The sequence below is a fragment of the Diabrotica virgifera genome, chromosome 9 (genome assembly GCF_917563875.1).
Source record: "Diabrotica virgifera virgifera chromosome 9, PGI_DIABVI_V3a".
Classification (NCBI taxonomy): domain Eukaryota; kingdom Metazoa; phylum Arthropoda; class Insecta; order Coleoptera; family Chrysomelidae; genus Diabrotica; species Diabrotica virgifera.
This window is the reverse complement of record NC_065451.1, coordinates 190,051,310-190,066,493: the sequence shown is the minus strand read 5'-3', so window position 1 is coordinate 190,066,493 and position 15,184 is coordinate 190,051,310. Positions and strand designations below refer to the sequence as shown.

At 31.3% G+C, this 15,184-nt stretch overlaps 1 protein-coding gene across 3 annotated transcripts in view; it reads right to left on the bottom strand.

Annotated features, from left to right (window-relative positions):
* LOC114328999 (lysophosphatidylserine lipase ABHD12) overlaps positions 1–15,184 on the bottom strand; it is an 82,223-nt gene that overhangs the window by 47,639 nt on the left and 19,400 nt on the right. For all 3 annotated transcript variants that reach the window (XM_050662714.1, XM_050662713.1, XM_050662715.1), the window contains exon 2: positions 11,037–11,090. In XM_050662714.1, the coding sequence (XP_050518671.1) occupies positions 11,037–11,090 (54 nt within the window). The remainder of the gene's footprint in view (positions 1–11,036; positions 11,091–15,184) is intronic.

Genomic DNA, 15,184 nt, shown 5'->3' with positions numbered 1-15,184 from the left:
TGGTACCATTAGGTAAACACAGTGTTTTTAAAATTTTTTTGCCTCTTTTAGTCTTTTTTTATAAGTCACCTTTTATCGAGATGTGGCTTCTTTTTGTTGAAAATATACCTAATAATGTAAATTATAAATAAATTTTCAGATTATTAACAGCTCTCTATATAATAATCGTACTTAACCATATACAAATATGTGGTGGATTCGACAGATATTCAAAATATCTCGAAAAACACTGGCTTATCGAAAAAGTACTAAGAGGCAAAAAAGTTTTAAAAATATTGTGTTTACCTAATAGTGCAACAATAATAATTTAATTGGAACGTACACAAAAGTTTGGGAGGGTTTAAGGGAACAAAACCCCCATAAAATTTTTATGGGGTGCACAAATTTCACTTTCATTTTTTTTAAGATGTTGCTACTATAAGAATGCCAAATGTCCATTTTCAATAAAAAATCTTTAAGAGTTTTCGATATATGAAAAAAAATCGATTTTCAGTTTGTAGCTTCAAAGGCCTGTAACTTTTTTGTGTGCACTATTGTATATAGATAGGTAAGTGAGGTTCAATAAACCTATATTTGACCCCAGAATCTGTGGTATAATTTATAACCAATCTTTTCGGGACACCCTGTATATTAAAATTAGAATTTGGTATTAGATTTGAGAGTAAACTAAATTATTATTTATTTTGCTCAACAGGCCATGTAGGCTCTGGGCGTGAAAAACACAATTACATTTTTTTACTATACATATCTAAAATATACAATATTAATTTGTCTATTTAAAAAATACATCATATAAATATATACATATATATATATATATATATATATATATATATATATATATATATATATATATATATATATATATATATATATATATATAAAGTAGTTTGGTATTATTTACTGACAATATGTAGATACAAGTTTTTATTGAGGTTGCAGTGATATATATATATATATATATATATATATATATATATATATATATATTTAAAAACATGAGATGTAGATCCTTGAAACACACTCAGTGATCAAAAGATCCAAGCTTAATGGTTTGACGACCACTCGTACGAAATCAAACAGATGAAATAGAGAATGTGGAAAAATCCCCTTACGAACAATTCACACATCCACCATTTCGGGTTGGGAAAAATTTTTTTTCGAATAGAATCAAAGATCCAAACACCAGTTCTTAGAAATGTGTTTCGCCCTCTTCAACCTCTCTGGGCTTATCAATAAAGATGAGAGGTTGAATATCTTTAGACACATTCCAATCAAAAAACAACATTCGAGACCTAGACATAGAAGGTGCGTAAATCTACGGCAAGTCCGACAATGACAGTCTCAAGTTTTAATTCCCTAATTACTTAAAGTAAGTAAAATATATGTTTAAAAACATGAGATGTAGATCCTTGAAACACACTCAGTGATCAAAAGATCCAAGCTTAATGGTTTGACGACCACTCGTACGAAATCAAACAGATGAAATAGAGAATGTGGAAAAATCCCCTTACGAACAATTCACACATCCACCATTTCGGGTTGGGAAAAATTTTCCGAATAGAATCAAAGATCCAAACACCAGTTCTTAGAAATGTGTTTCGCCCTCTTCAACCTCTCTGGGCTTATCAATAAAGATGAGAGGTTGAATATCTTTAGACACATTCCAATCAAAAAACAACATTCGAGACCTAGACATAGAAGGTGCGTAAATCTACGGCAAGTCCGACAATGACAGTCTCAAGTTTTAATTCCCTAATTACTTAAAGTAAGTAAAATATATGTTTAAAAACATGAGATGTAGATCCTTGAAACACACTCAGTGATCAAAAGATCCAAGCTTAATGGTTTGACGACCACTCGTACGAAATCAAACAGATGAAATAGAGAATGTGGAAAAATCCCCTTACGAACAATTCACACATCCACCATTTCGGGTTGGGAAAAATTTTTCGAATAGAATCAAAGATCCAAACACCAGTTCTTAGAAATGTGTTTCGCCCTCTTCAACCTCTCTGGGCTTATCAATAAAGATGAGAGGTTGAATATCTTTAGACACATTCCAATCAAAAAACAACATTCGAGACCTAGACATAGAAGGTGCGTAAATCTACGGCAAGTCCGACAATGACAGTCTCAAGTTTTAATTCCCTAATTACTTAAAGTAAGTAAAATATATGTTTAAAAACATGAGATGTAGATCCTTGAAACACACTCAGTGATCTTTATTGATAAGCCCAGAGAGGTTGAAGAGGGCGAAACACATTTCTAAGAACTGGTGTTTGGATCTTTGATTCTATTCGAAAAATTTTTCCCAACCCGAAATGGTGGATGTGTGAATTGTTCGTAAGGGGATTTTTCCACATTCTCTATTTCATCTGTTTGATTTCGTACGAGTGGTCGTCAAACCATTAAGCTTGGATCTTTTGATCACTGAGTGTGTTTCAAGGATCTACATCTCATGTTTTTAAACATATATTTTACTTACTTTAAGTAATTAGGGAATTAAAACTTGAGACTGTCATTGTCGGACTTGCCGTAGATTTACGCACCTTCTATGTCTAGGTCTCGAATGTTGTTTTTTGATTGGAATGTGTCTAAAGATATTCAACCTCTCATCTTTATTGATAAGCCCAGAGAGGTTGAAGAGGGCGAAACACATTTCTAAGAACTGGTGTTTGGATCTTTGATTCTATTCGAAAAATTTTTCCCAACCCGAAATGGTGGATGTGTGAATTGTTCGTAAGGGGATTTTTCCACATTCTCTATTTCATCTGTTTGATTTCGTACGAGTGGTCGTCAAACCATTAAGCTTGAATCTTTTGATCACTGAGTGTGTTTCAAGGATCTACATCTCATGTTTTTAAACATATATTTTACTTACTTTAAGTAATTAGGGAATTAAAACTTGAGACTGTCATTGTCGGACTTGCCGTAGATTTACGCACCTTCTATGTCTAGGTCTCGAATGTTGTTTTTTGATTGGAATGTGTCTAAAGATATTCAACCTCTCATCTTTATTGATAAGCCCAGAGAGGTTGAAGAGGGCGAAACACATTTCTAAGAACTGGTGTTTGGATCTTTGATTCTATTCGAAAAAAATTTTTCCCAACCCGAAATGGTGGATGTGTGAATTGTTCGTAAGGGGATTTTTCCACATTCTCTATTTCATCTGTTTGATTTCGTACGAGTGGTCGTCAAACCATTAAGCTTGGATCTTTTGATCACTGAGTGTGTTTCAAGGATCTACATCTCATGTTTTTAAACATATATTTTACTTACTTTAAGTAATTAGGGAATTAAAACTTGAGACTGTCATTGTCGGACTTGCCGTAGATTTACGCACCTTCTATGTCTAGGTCTCGAATGTTGTTTTTTGATTGGAATGTGTCTAAAGATATTCAACCTCTCATCTTTATTGATAAGCCCAGAGAGGTTGAAGAGGGCGAAACACATTTCTAAGAACTGGTGTTTGGATCTTTGATTCTATTCGAAAAATTTTTCCCAACCCGAAATGGTGGATGTGTGAATTGTTCGTAAGGGGATTTTTCCACATTCTCTATTTCATCTGTTTGATATATATATATATATATATATATATATATATATATATATATATATATATATATAGCTCTCATTTTACAATTCATGGCACATTCTTCTGTTACAATTTCTCTTGCGCTCTTCTTACCACTCCTCTCCATTCTTTTCGGTCTAATACCTTGTTTTTTCAGTTATCTATTTTTAATTCTCGTAAATCTGCTTGGACGCTGTCAAACCATCTTTTACGGGGTCTTCCTTTCCTTTTTCCCCTACTGGTTTCCTGTTCAATATCATCCTGGTCATTCTATGGTTTTCCAATCTTTGCACATATCCCAGCCATCTTATTCTATGCGCCTTTATTATTGCGGTGATTTTTGGTTCCGTATACAGCTCTTCCAACTCTTTATTTGCCCTTCTTCTCCATCCCATTTGTGTATTTATGCCGCCGTAAATTGATCGGAGAATTTTCCTCTCCCATCTTTCTAATCTTTCTTCATCTGCCTTTCTTAAAACCCATAATTAAAACCCATAAATTTTCTTTTCTGGGTTTCTTAAAACCCATAAATAAAAAATCTTTAAGAGTTTTCGATATATGAAAAAAAATCGATTTTCAGTTTGTAACTTCAAAGGCCTGTAACTTTTTTGTGTGCACTATTGTATATAGGTAAGTGAGGTTCAATAAACCTATTTTTGACCCCAGAATCTGTGGTATAATTTATGACCAATCTTTTCGGGACACCCTGTATATTAAAATTAGAATTTGGTATTAGATTTGAGAGTAAACTAAATGTAAGCCCAAATACTTACGATGTCGGGATAGTATCATGAGGTTTTTTCCTAGTTTTCCCTCGTGATTTACTATGGAATCTCTAACGCGAGAATTTTACTGCCACCGTTACATTTGGTTGTCTTTTCAAAGACAGATCACATGCTATGATTTTCTGTGGCGGATATTCTAGAGTTGGGTTGATTTCATGTAATCAAATGAACTATCTTTTAGTAAAGTCGTCCCAGGAACGCAACTCATCAGTATTGGCAATATCATTTTAAAGTCTTCTACTTTAAAATGTATAATACATGTCTAAATTGCCGATATAAATGAGTCAGATTAAATAAATTATTAAAAGAATTTTTTTTACTAAGCAACAACATTTTTGTTTAATTAAGTATTATTTTGTATTTTGACAACGACACCCGACTTGGGGGGTCGAAACGTTAATAAAATAATTTTTTTGATAAAATTGTGGCTTATTTCCCATTGAAAATAGTTGATTATAGAAAAAGACCAAAATATGAAAAACGAACAAAAACAGTTGAGAGGTTTTGGAGTTTAGGTATCGATATGGTGCCCTTTGGGTGTGAAGCTGTGTCTCTTTGGATGTAAAGCTGGGGTTGTTTAGTTGAATCTCTCTTCAATCCTGACCCCCCGGAGGGAGTGTAGTGGTCGAGGTGATGTCGTGTATTGTCCGTCTCCAAAGATCTCTGTCTCTGGTCATTTCTTTTAACTCATGCATAGGTCTTTTGCATATTCCTGTAATTTGATCGATCCATTTTGTTGGGGATCTTCCTCGTGATCTTCGGCCTTCCACCTTTCCTTGTATAATGAGTCTTTCCATCTTTTCTGCATTTGCTCTCATAACATGTCCAACGTATTTTAATAATATTTAGTTGAATACGCAAGTAATATTTATTTTATAAAAAAAATCAATTCTATCTCTCAACCACTTGACACTGTCGTCAGTCCGTTAAAAGCTCTCGCTTTAGTTGTCTCATTAGCCCCGAAAAAAGTTGCACCCAAAAAGAAATTAAATTTAGAGAGAGCCTTCACGCCTCATTCCTCAACCTCTTGCATCCACTCTAAAATCCCGACAGCCAAAATCCCGACAGCCACAATCCCGACGGCCAAAATCCCGACACGCCAGAATCCCGACAGGCCAAAAACCCGACAGGCCAGAATCCCGACAGGTTTGATAAGTTTGTTTTTAACATAATTACATTTAAAATAAAAAGGAAAAGATTCCTCTCATTGGCTGTATACCATAATAAAAAACTTACTAATGAAGTAAAAACCTCACGTGTAGGTAGAGTTCAGTCTGTCAGTTTGAAGCCAAGATGAAGACCACTCTGTAATACCGCTGCATTTTAATTTCTTGTGACATCGACTTATTGTCGACATTTTTGTAGCCGAAATGGCATAATTATTATAATATTAAGGTCTTTTGACCTAAATATGTAGCTAGTTCCAACTACTTTGGATCTAAATTTTCTACCACCTGATGATGGACAGATTGGTCCGAAAACGTTTGTGTGATTTTATCCATTTTGGATCATTTTAGAAAAAAATTTTTTATTAAATTATATACCATCTACCTACACGTGAGGTTTTTACTTCATTAGTAAGATAATTGCATTTATTTCTTGTTTTTGAAGTTATACTTCTTTACGCGCGATATGAGGGTGAATTTTAATAGAATTAAAACCTTTGATCCTGGCGCAGTCGCATTACAACTTTGTTCTGATTTGATGTTCAAATGACATGACAAAAATTATCCAATATGGCAAAACAAAAAAGTCTATAATTATTGTAGTGATTTTTAAATAGTTTTTAAAGCAACAGGTACGTAATAATTGTAAATGTATCATAGGTACCTACCAAAATACATACACATAGTATGTAATATCATTTGAACTATCATTTGAACCTACCAAAATACATAGTATGTAATACTTTTATTTACATAATTTGATTACCATCAAAATTTCTATCAATATTCACCTAATATATTGTTTTCTTACTCTATGTTTTGTTGTATTTTTTCAATTCTAAATCATTTAAATTCAAAATCAAAATAATTTGATTTACATAATTCGAAAATGTCAAAAATTTAATCCGTTTAGTTAGTCGATCTTCGCACATAATGACACACTGTCTCCGTGGCGAAGCGTTTAATGCGAGTGAACCCCAATACAACGCCAATACCAGCCGCGCTGGTAAGTTGGTTCAAATCCCAATAGAAACATTTATTTTTTTATTTTTTTTATACATTTTATGATTGTAAGTATATTTATTATATAATTTTATTTTCAGAAAATACGTATTTAGTTAAAAAATTGTCCGACAATTAATGTTCAGAAATCATTTGTGGCATTTTTAATGTGTTTGTGTGTGTTTTATTCTTTTATTATTTTAATTTTTGGCACTGTTTTAATAAAAATGTTTGAGAAGTAGTAAGTATAAATTAGTTTTATATTTAAATAAAATATAAATAAAAAGTATATTAATTTCGTTTATAATCATATAATCATATAATAGAAGTATAACTTCTTACGTGCGTACAAAGTACACACACATTCTTTTTTTTGTTTTTGGCCATCTGTTTTTATTCTGTGTTACTAAACAAAAGTATTTAACATTTAATATGAACTAATTTTCTAAATAAAATTTCTAACATGGGTATATGAATTAATAGTAAATTGTACAACAAGAGAGAAAAAAGACATATTTCTCACGAGCGCAGAAGTTTGGTGGCAAATCAAGCGAGAAAGAAATCTGTCATTTTCTCTCGTGTTGTACACTGTACTTTTTCTATGGATGCGTTTTTGTCAAGAGTTCAAACATAAAATTTAAATAATTTAGGTGCTTTTAGGTTTATTATATGCCTAAATTGAAATAAAATACATATATACACATATGTATTTAATATTCTTAATATTTATATACTTTATTTATTTAAAATTATAATTCACAGTTGAACAGTCTTAAAAGGTAATTTTTGATAAGTTTTGACAAGTTTGAACAAATTTTGTTTGACAAAAATAATTCTGTTTGTATTGTGCATGTTACCATGGAAATGGCGATCATATGTATGTAAACCGGCGGTGAACTTGTGAGAAAAAATATTTCTCACTGCCTGAGAAATTGTTCATTTTGAATGTATGTAAGTAGTGAGAGAAGTTGCACATTGCATAGCATCCATAGAAAAATAATTTGTTTGCCAATATATAGTCAATAATATATGTATAATCAAATCCTGAATTCAAGTTTACTTTCATATAATAGATATTATCATGTCACTTACAACCTTCCATTTCAGTAAGTCTAGCTTTTATATTATAAAATGAAGTGTTTAAATAATTTTTTCTTTTAAAATACATAATAATTAGTACCCTTATTAGTAATTAATAATTTTTCAATTTCAATACTCTATAATATGATCTGGTATTGCATTTGAAAAGGAAACAGTAAATATTCAAAATGTAGTGGTCGGTATTTTTACTTATGCGAGGATTGTTGCATGTCGGGATTTTGGCCTGTCGGTGTTTTGGCCGTCGGGATTTTGGTTGTCGGGGTTTTGGGCGCCACCGAGGTCTCCTCCATATTCTTCCATTGTTCTCTATCTTGTGCCTTCTGAAAAATCTGAAAGGCTGAAAAATCTTCATACGTGGTTCAATACCTACAACAACCGCAAATCTTCTCAGAGCAGCAGTGTGCAAAGTTCAGATTGTCATGATAGTCGCTAACATCCGAGACTGATAGGCACAACAAGAAAAAGATCAAATTTTTCCAAAAGGACAATATTTTGTCCGATTTACGACCAATGAGCCAGTACATTTACTTAATTTAAGTGCAAGCCGTTAACGTTTGGTAAATATATTATGTACCTATGCATATGTTTTTCTACAAGTTAGACGGCCACTTAGATGGCGGCCTAAATGTATGCGTATACGCTCTGAGCTTCGCTGGTGTCGCCACTAGCGGATTACTAATGCAACTTTCGCCGGTAATTTTTAAATTTATTATTTGTTATCGCTTAATATTTACAACACAAAAAAAGTAATTAAATTTTAATCGATTTTTTTAAGATTTTGCTAATCATTTTGACGTTCTATTGATGAAATATTAATTTCTTACTTCGGATACTTTCACAACTATCGTGTAGATGGCTCTAAGATTAATAGAATAATTTATAATTACATATTACGGAAATGAGTTGGTATACCGACTATATTGTATAAACATATTTTAGATATTAAACTTAAATTGTAATTGTAGAATATAGAGTATGTATTTCTTTTAAATTGTTATGTGTTAAAAGAAAAAAGAAAAGAAAAAAAATATAAAAAAATATAAAAAACATATACCTACAAAAAAATATAAAAAAAATAATAGAAAAAAAAAATATAATAATTAAAAAAATATAATAAAAAAATATGTAGATAAAAATGAATGACGAACTTGGACAATCCATAGTAAAAAGCTTTCGAATTAAGTAGAGGGCTAAAGAAGAATGTTGCAGTTTTTGCTGCGGAACTCTGAGAACATCATTTAGAAAAAAATAAATAAAAAAAAATATTAGAAAAAAATTATTAAAAAAATACAAAAATTATTAGTTATTAGTAGAATTGTTTATTAGAGATTAATATTAGTATTAGTTTTAGGATAAGATATGAAAAAATGACTAATAAAATAAAAAATAGTAAAATTGGCGAATGGATGTCCGCAGTCATATAAACCCAAACAAACAACAACATATTACGGAATATTAAAAAAACTTAAATTCAGTATATAAAACGTAAGTATATTTAAGGTAAAAATATACAGGGTGTAACGAAAATACAGGTCATAAATTTAATCACATATTCTGGGACCAAAAATAGTTTGATTGAACCTAACTTAGCTTAGTACAAATGTGCATATAAAAAAAGTTACAACCCTTTGAAGTTACAAAATGAAAATCGATTTTTTCCAATATATCGAAAACTATTAAATATTTTTTATTGAAAATGGACATATGGCATTTTTATGACAGTAGCATCTTAAGAAAAAATTATAGTGAAATTTGGACACCCTATAAAATTTTTATGGGGGTTTAGTTCTTTTAAACCCCCCCAAACTTTTGTGTACGTTCCAAATAAATTTTTATGGTAGTACCATTACTTAAACACAATATTTTTAAAACTTTTTTGGCTCTTAGTACTTTTTCGAAAATTCAGTTTTTATCGAGATACTTTAAATATTTGTCAAATCCACCACATATTTGTATATGGTTAAGTACGATTATGGAGACTTGGTAAAAATATGAAAATTTATGTATGATTTACATTTTTAGGTATATTTTAAACCGTATTAAAAAAGAAGCCATATCTCGATAAAAGTTGCCTTCTTGAAAAAATACAAAGAGGCAAAAAAGTTTTAAAAACATTTTGTTTAACTAATGGTAACGCATTAATAGTTTAATTGGAGCGTACACAAACATTTGGGGGGTTTAAAGGAACAAAACCCCCATAAAATTTTTATGTAAATATATTAAAAAAGAAGCCGCAACTCGATAAAAACTGCCTTATCGAAAAAATACTAAGAGCCAAAAACGTTTTAAAAATATTGAATTTAACTAACGGTACCACAATAATAATTTAATTTGAACGTACAGAAAAGTTTGGGGGGGTTTAAGGGAACAGAACCCCCATAAAATTTGTATGGGGAGCACAAATTTCACTATAATTTTTCTTTAACATTCTCCTGCCGTAAGAATGCCACATATCTATTTCCAATAAAAAATCTCTAATAGTTTTCGATATATTCGAAAAAATCGATTTTCATTTTGTAATTTCAAAGGGCTATAACTTTTTTTATGTTCATATTTGTACTAAGGTAAGTTAGGTTCATTCGAACTATTTTTGGTTTCAGAATATGTGATTTAATTTATGACCTGTATTTTTGTTACACCCTGTATACCACAGCTTTGACCAACTAATATTTTTTCTAATTAATGTTTTTAATTTCAATTTTAAAATAGTCACTTTGACATTTATGTCAAATTTCCAGGAAAGGTTCCCTGACTTGCCACTACTGGCGCTCACGAACTTTTTAATATCCCCTCTACGTACGAGCTCACAGCGTATACAGTGATGAGCGCGCTAATAACTGGTAAAATAACGCAAAAATAACGTTTTCCATCTTTTGCGTTATTCTGTCATCATCATCATTATTCTGCGCGCTCATCACTGTATACAGTATACAGTGATGAGCGCGCTAATAACTGACAAAATAACGCAAAAGATGGAAAACATAATACATTGCCAAACAAAAAGAAATGAAACTAGTATAGGTGGAAATTATCGTTATAAACGTAATAATTAACATTACACTACATAGTTTTCCAGCTTTAGAAGTCTGTGACAGGAGTATTTTATAAAATTCTACTGTCACAATGACAGTTGTCATACTACTCTGATACGTTTAAAGGTGGGAAACTATGTAACGTAATGTTAATTTATACGTTTGTAACAATAGTTTCCACCTCCACTAGTTTCATCTCTTTTTGTTTCGCAATGTATTATGTTTTTCATCATTTGCGTTATTTTGCCGGTTATTAGCGCGCTCATCATTGTATTTGACATCTTCGGATTGAGGAAGTTGACAATTTTCAATATATGCAGGAGGACATGTTTCTCTAAGTAGTGTTATATTAAAAACAAATGGCACAGCTTACCCAATCAACAATATGGCAAGATCCATCGTCAGTCGTCTGAAGTCACAGTGGTACCTTTAAAGCAAAAATTAATATTATAATTATAGGCCAGGGTAATAAGACAAAAATATACCCTGTTCGTGACACTTCAGCAGCCAGGGTACTGAAGCGTTTTTTCGACAGGTAATACCTATAGGAACAAATTATAACTATTTCCTGCGTAGGATCTGGCGGCCATTTTTATTTATAAACAATTAACTGCCACAAAATGGCATTTTCTCCTTTTTTTTTCAAATCAACGAAAACAGTGAAACTTACGATTTTTTTAGTACAAACATCTTCGAAATTATGGGAAAAGATTTAAAATGACGTATTACAAAGTTTGATATACTCATTTATTGTTAATATAATTGCGAAAAAAGTTGGAATTGCAAAAAAAATATTTTCCCAATAACTGTTGTAAAAATTAGTGTACAGCTTTGAAATTTTTGTCAAATGAGGGTTCTTTAGTGCTTAATATGTGATACAAATTTCAAATCGATTCATTCAATTGTTTAAATTTTATTCAAATTGTTTATCCCAGAGAGCATTTTTTGCAATAACATAAGTCAGAATAAAATGAACTTAGAACCATTCCACAGGTGTCAAATGAAAGAGCATGAGCTATTTTCAACAAGGTTTAAAAAAGTGAATAGAAAATGCATTTATTAGTAATAAATAATTATGCAAAAGTATCGTCAATTATTCTTTATAAACTTTTTGAATAACTTTTTCCAAAAAAATTAACTTTTTTACCCTGTTTTAAGTGCACAACTACCAAGTACTATTATCTATATCATAATTGATAATAAATTGTAATAAATATGTATAATTTCTTATATAACAAATTAAAAGTTTATAAGGAAAGATTTACGATACTTTTGCATAATTATTTATTACTAATTAATGCATTTTTTATTCACGTTTTTTAAACCAAGTTGAAAAAATAGCTCATGCTCTTTCATTTGACACCTGTGGAGTGGTTCTAACGTCATTTTCTTCTAACTTATGTTATTGCAAAAAAATGCTCTCTGGGATAAATAATTTAAATAAAATTTAAACAATTGACTAAATCGCTTTGAAATTTTTATCACATATTATGCATCAAAGAACCCTTATTTGACAAAAATTTCAAAGCTGTACACTAATTTTTACAACAGTTATTTTTTTCAATTTTTTTGCAATTCCGACCTTTTTTCCCAATTATATTAACAATAAACGAGTATATCAAACTTTGTAGTACGTCATTTTAAAGCTTTTTCCATAATCTCGAAGATATTTGTACTAAAAAAACCCTGTCTTCCATTGATTTGAAAAAAAGTGAAAAATTCCATTTTTTGACACTTAATTGTTTATAAATAAAAATGGCCGCCAGATTCTACGCAGGAAATAGTTACAATTTGCTCTTATAGGTATTACCTGTCGAAAAAACACTTCAGTAGCCTGGCTGTTCAAGTGTCATGGAAAAAAACCTTAATTACCCTGGACTATTAGTATAAAAGTCCAAAAATACCAGCAACATACAATAATAAGCGCGCCAATAACCGGCAAAATAACGCACAATATGGGCAACATAATGCGCTGTGAAATAAAAAGAGATGAAAATAGTAGAGGTGGGAAATTATCGGTATTAACGGATAAAAAGAGCTAGTTGATTTTAATCATACGTATGACGTTAACGTAACATTAACATTTTTTTAATTTAAAATAATTTTGACGGAGCTGTTAGAACGAATAGAATGAGTGAGTTTGGAAGCAAGGCTGTTCATAAATAAATCGATAACAAAGATTTTGACCATTGAGTTAATAATTTTACTTTACTTTTTAAAATATATGTATTTAAAAACTACATAATTTCAAAATTAAACAGACACAGTTTTCCCATTCCCTCAGGCAAAAAATATTTATGTAGCTACTACCTTGTCATATTTTGACGTTTATTTGTGTCAGTTAAAACGAAAAAAGCTAACGTCTAAAGGTGCGAAACTATTGTAAGTGGTCATGTTTTATAGGTTTATACGGATAATTTCCCACCTCTAGTAGTTTCATCTCATTTGTTTTGTAAATCTTTTACGTTATTTTGCCGGTTATCACTGTATATTCAGTGAACAATTTGAATTTTGAAATTAAAGACATGAAATTTGAAAAGTTCTAATTTTATTAAAAGTGCTTTACAGAAGTAGATAGGTCAATAAAAGATGAATGTTTTAACAATAATTAGAATGTTTCAGCGATAACGAGAATCAAGAAAGATAACCTAACGAAGAAAATCTCGAGTGGGTTTTACGTTAAATCCAAATACAAGGTATAGATAATGACGTTATCAAATTTCGTCTAAACGTCTGCAAAATTTTTATATGTAATTATTAATACGTAATGACTGTTAATAATACAAAATTATTAATTTTGGGGAATGCAGTCAATGTTTCTGGGCTGATCAGTAATAAAAGTTAGTTACTCAGAATTATATCTTGTAACAAACCAACCCCTTATGCTGCGCCTCTGGAGGGTGGCTGAGGGTGCATCGAAAAAATAAAAGTTGGAAATGTTATATCTAAGGCTACGGCTCCACGGGCGAGAAATTGACGCTAGCAGTAGCAGTAAAATGAACTTAAGGTTCCGCGGAACGGAACAGGAGTAGCCGAACTGTACCGACTACAGGACTTGTGCGTAGGCAGTTCAGTTCGGCTATTCCCATTCCGTTCCGCGGAACCTTAAGTTCATTTTACTGCTACTGCTAGCGTCAATTTCTCGCCCGTGGAGCCGTAGCCTAATAGCGTGAAAAAGTTGCTACTGTTATTTTTCAGCATATTAGTATTTTTATTTTTTTTTCTGAGCCAATTTTCTGCCCCCCAACGACCTTGAATTTTATTAAATATCTGATTTTTATGGAAATTTCAATTTATATTATTTGGAATAAAATATGAGCTAAGTCGATCTAAGATCAATTAAAGAAAACTAAAAATGTTGTCAATTACAAATTTAAACGATATTTAAAGTTTTATTTGTTTTTTCAGTCTCCCCAGCCCCTTTGAAATGTCCCACTTCGTGAGTCCGTGCGTGTAATTTTCGCTTATGTTTGGTGCGATGCGTTACTTTGTTATTATTGTTCTTTGTAAATTAAAGATTTTTAAAATAGATAAACCAGGATAATGGGGAATAAAATCAAGATGTGCTGTGGACCGCCCCATTTTTGGGCAACCACCAAATATACCTGAAAATGTTTTACCGAAATACAAACAAGCGATGAAGTTTTGTGGTTGCAAGAGAATAAAAAACTCAGCAAGAAAGAGCCAGAATTTTCTGGTATTGCCGAACACGTTGCAATTAAATTGAAGGAAATATGGAAAAAGGCTTTAATTCCAATAATTTAACATACAAGAATTATTCAGCTTTTAAAAGCCTATCATGACAAATATAAATATAAAACTTATGAAACCATTTAAGAACAAGCAAAACAGTGAATTTTACAAAAATAAAATTTAATGCTTTAAGAACAAAAGTAAAACTACACGTTTCGATCTTGCAGCATGCAAATGTGACACTCTGATTAATTGTCTTTGTAGCAAATCTCAAAAAGTGCCTCTGGATGAGCGCGAATTTCTATTAAATCAAAGAGGTCCCAGAAAAATGGTGATAAGCTCGATTGATAGGGAAAACAAAAACAAATATAATCAGAGAGAACAACGGTAAAAGAAGAAAGTTACCGACGCAAAGACAAAACTTTAGCTCAAGTAAAAAACAGTACCAAGTTTTATGGTCAATCGATCGTGGAAGAACACATAACATTTGTGCATGAGCCAGGGTGCAAATATTTCGGATATGGGTATCCGCTGTCTGGGTATATCAGAAAGTATCAAATCCAGCTATTGCATGTGACGAAACAGTCGTAAATACTGGCGTTAAGGGTGATGTAATACGGCTGTTAGGAGAACATCTTTAAAAACCGCTTCAGTGGTTTGTATGTCTGCGACATTCAAATGATCTACCCCTTGGACATCAAAAGAAGTTTGCCAGTGACCAAATCAAAAAACGTGAGGGTCTTCAAACTTTCTCCTATAAAAATTTTGATTCAAACGACTACTTTGAGTTAATTAACTAACAAGAATATCACCTTACAGAACCACCTA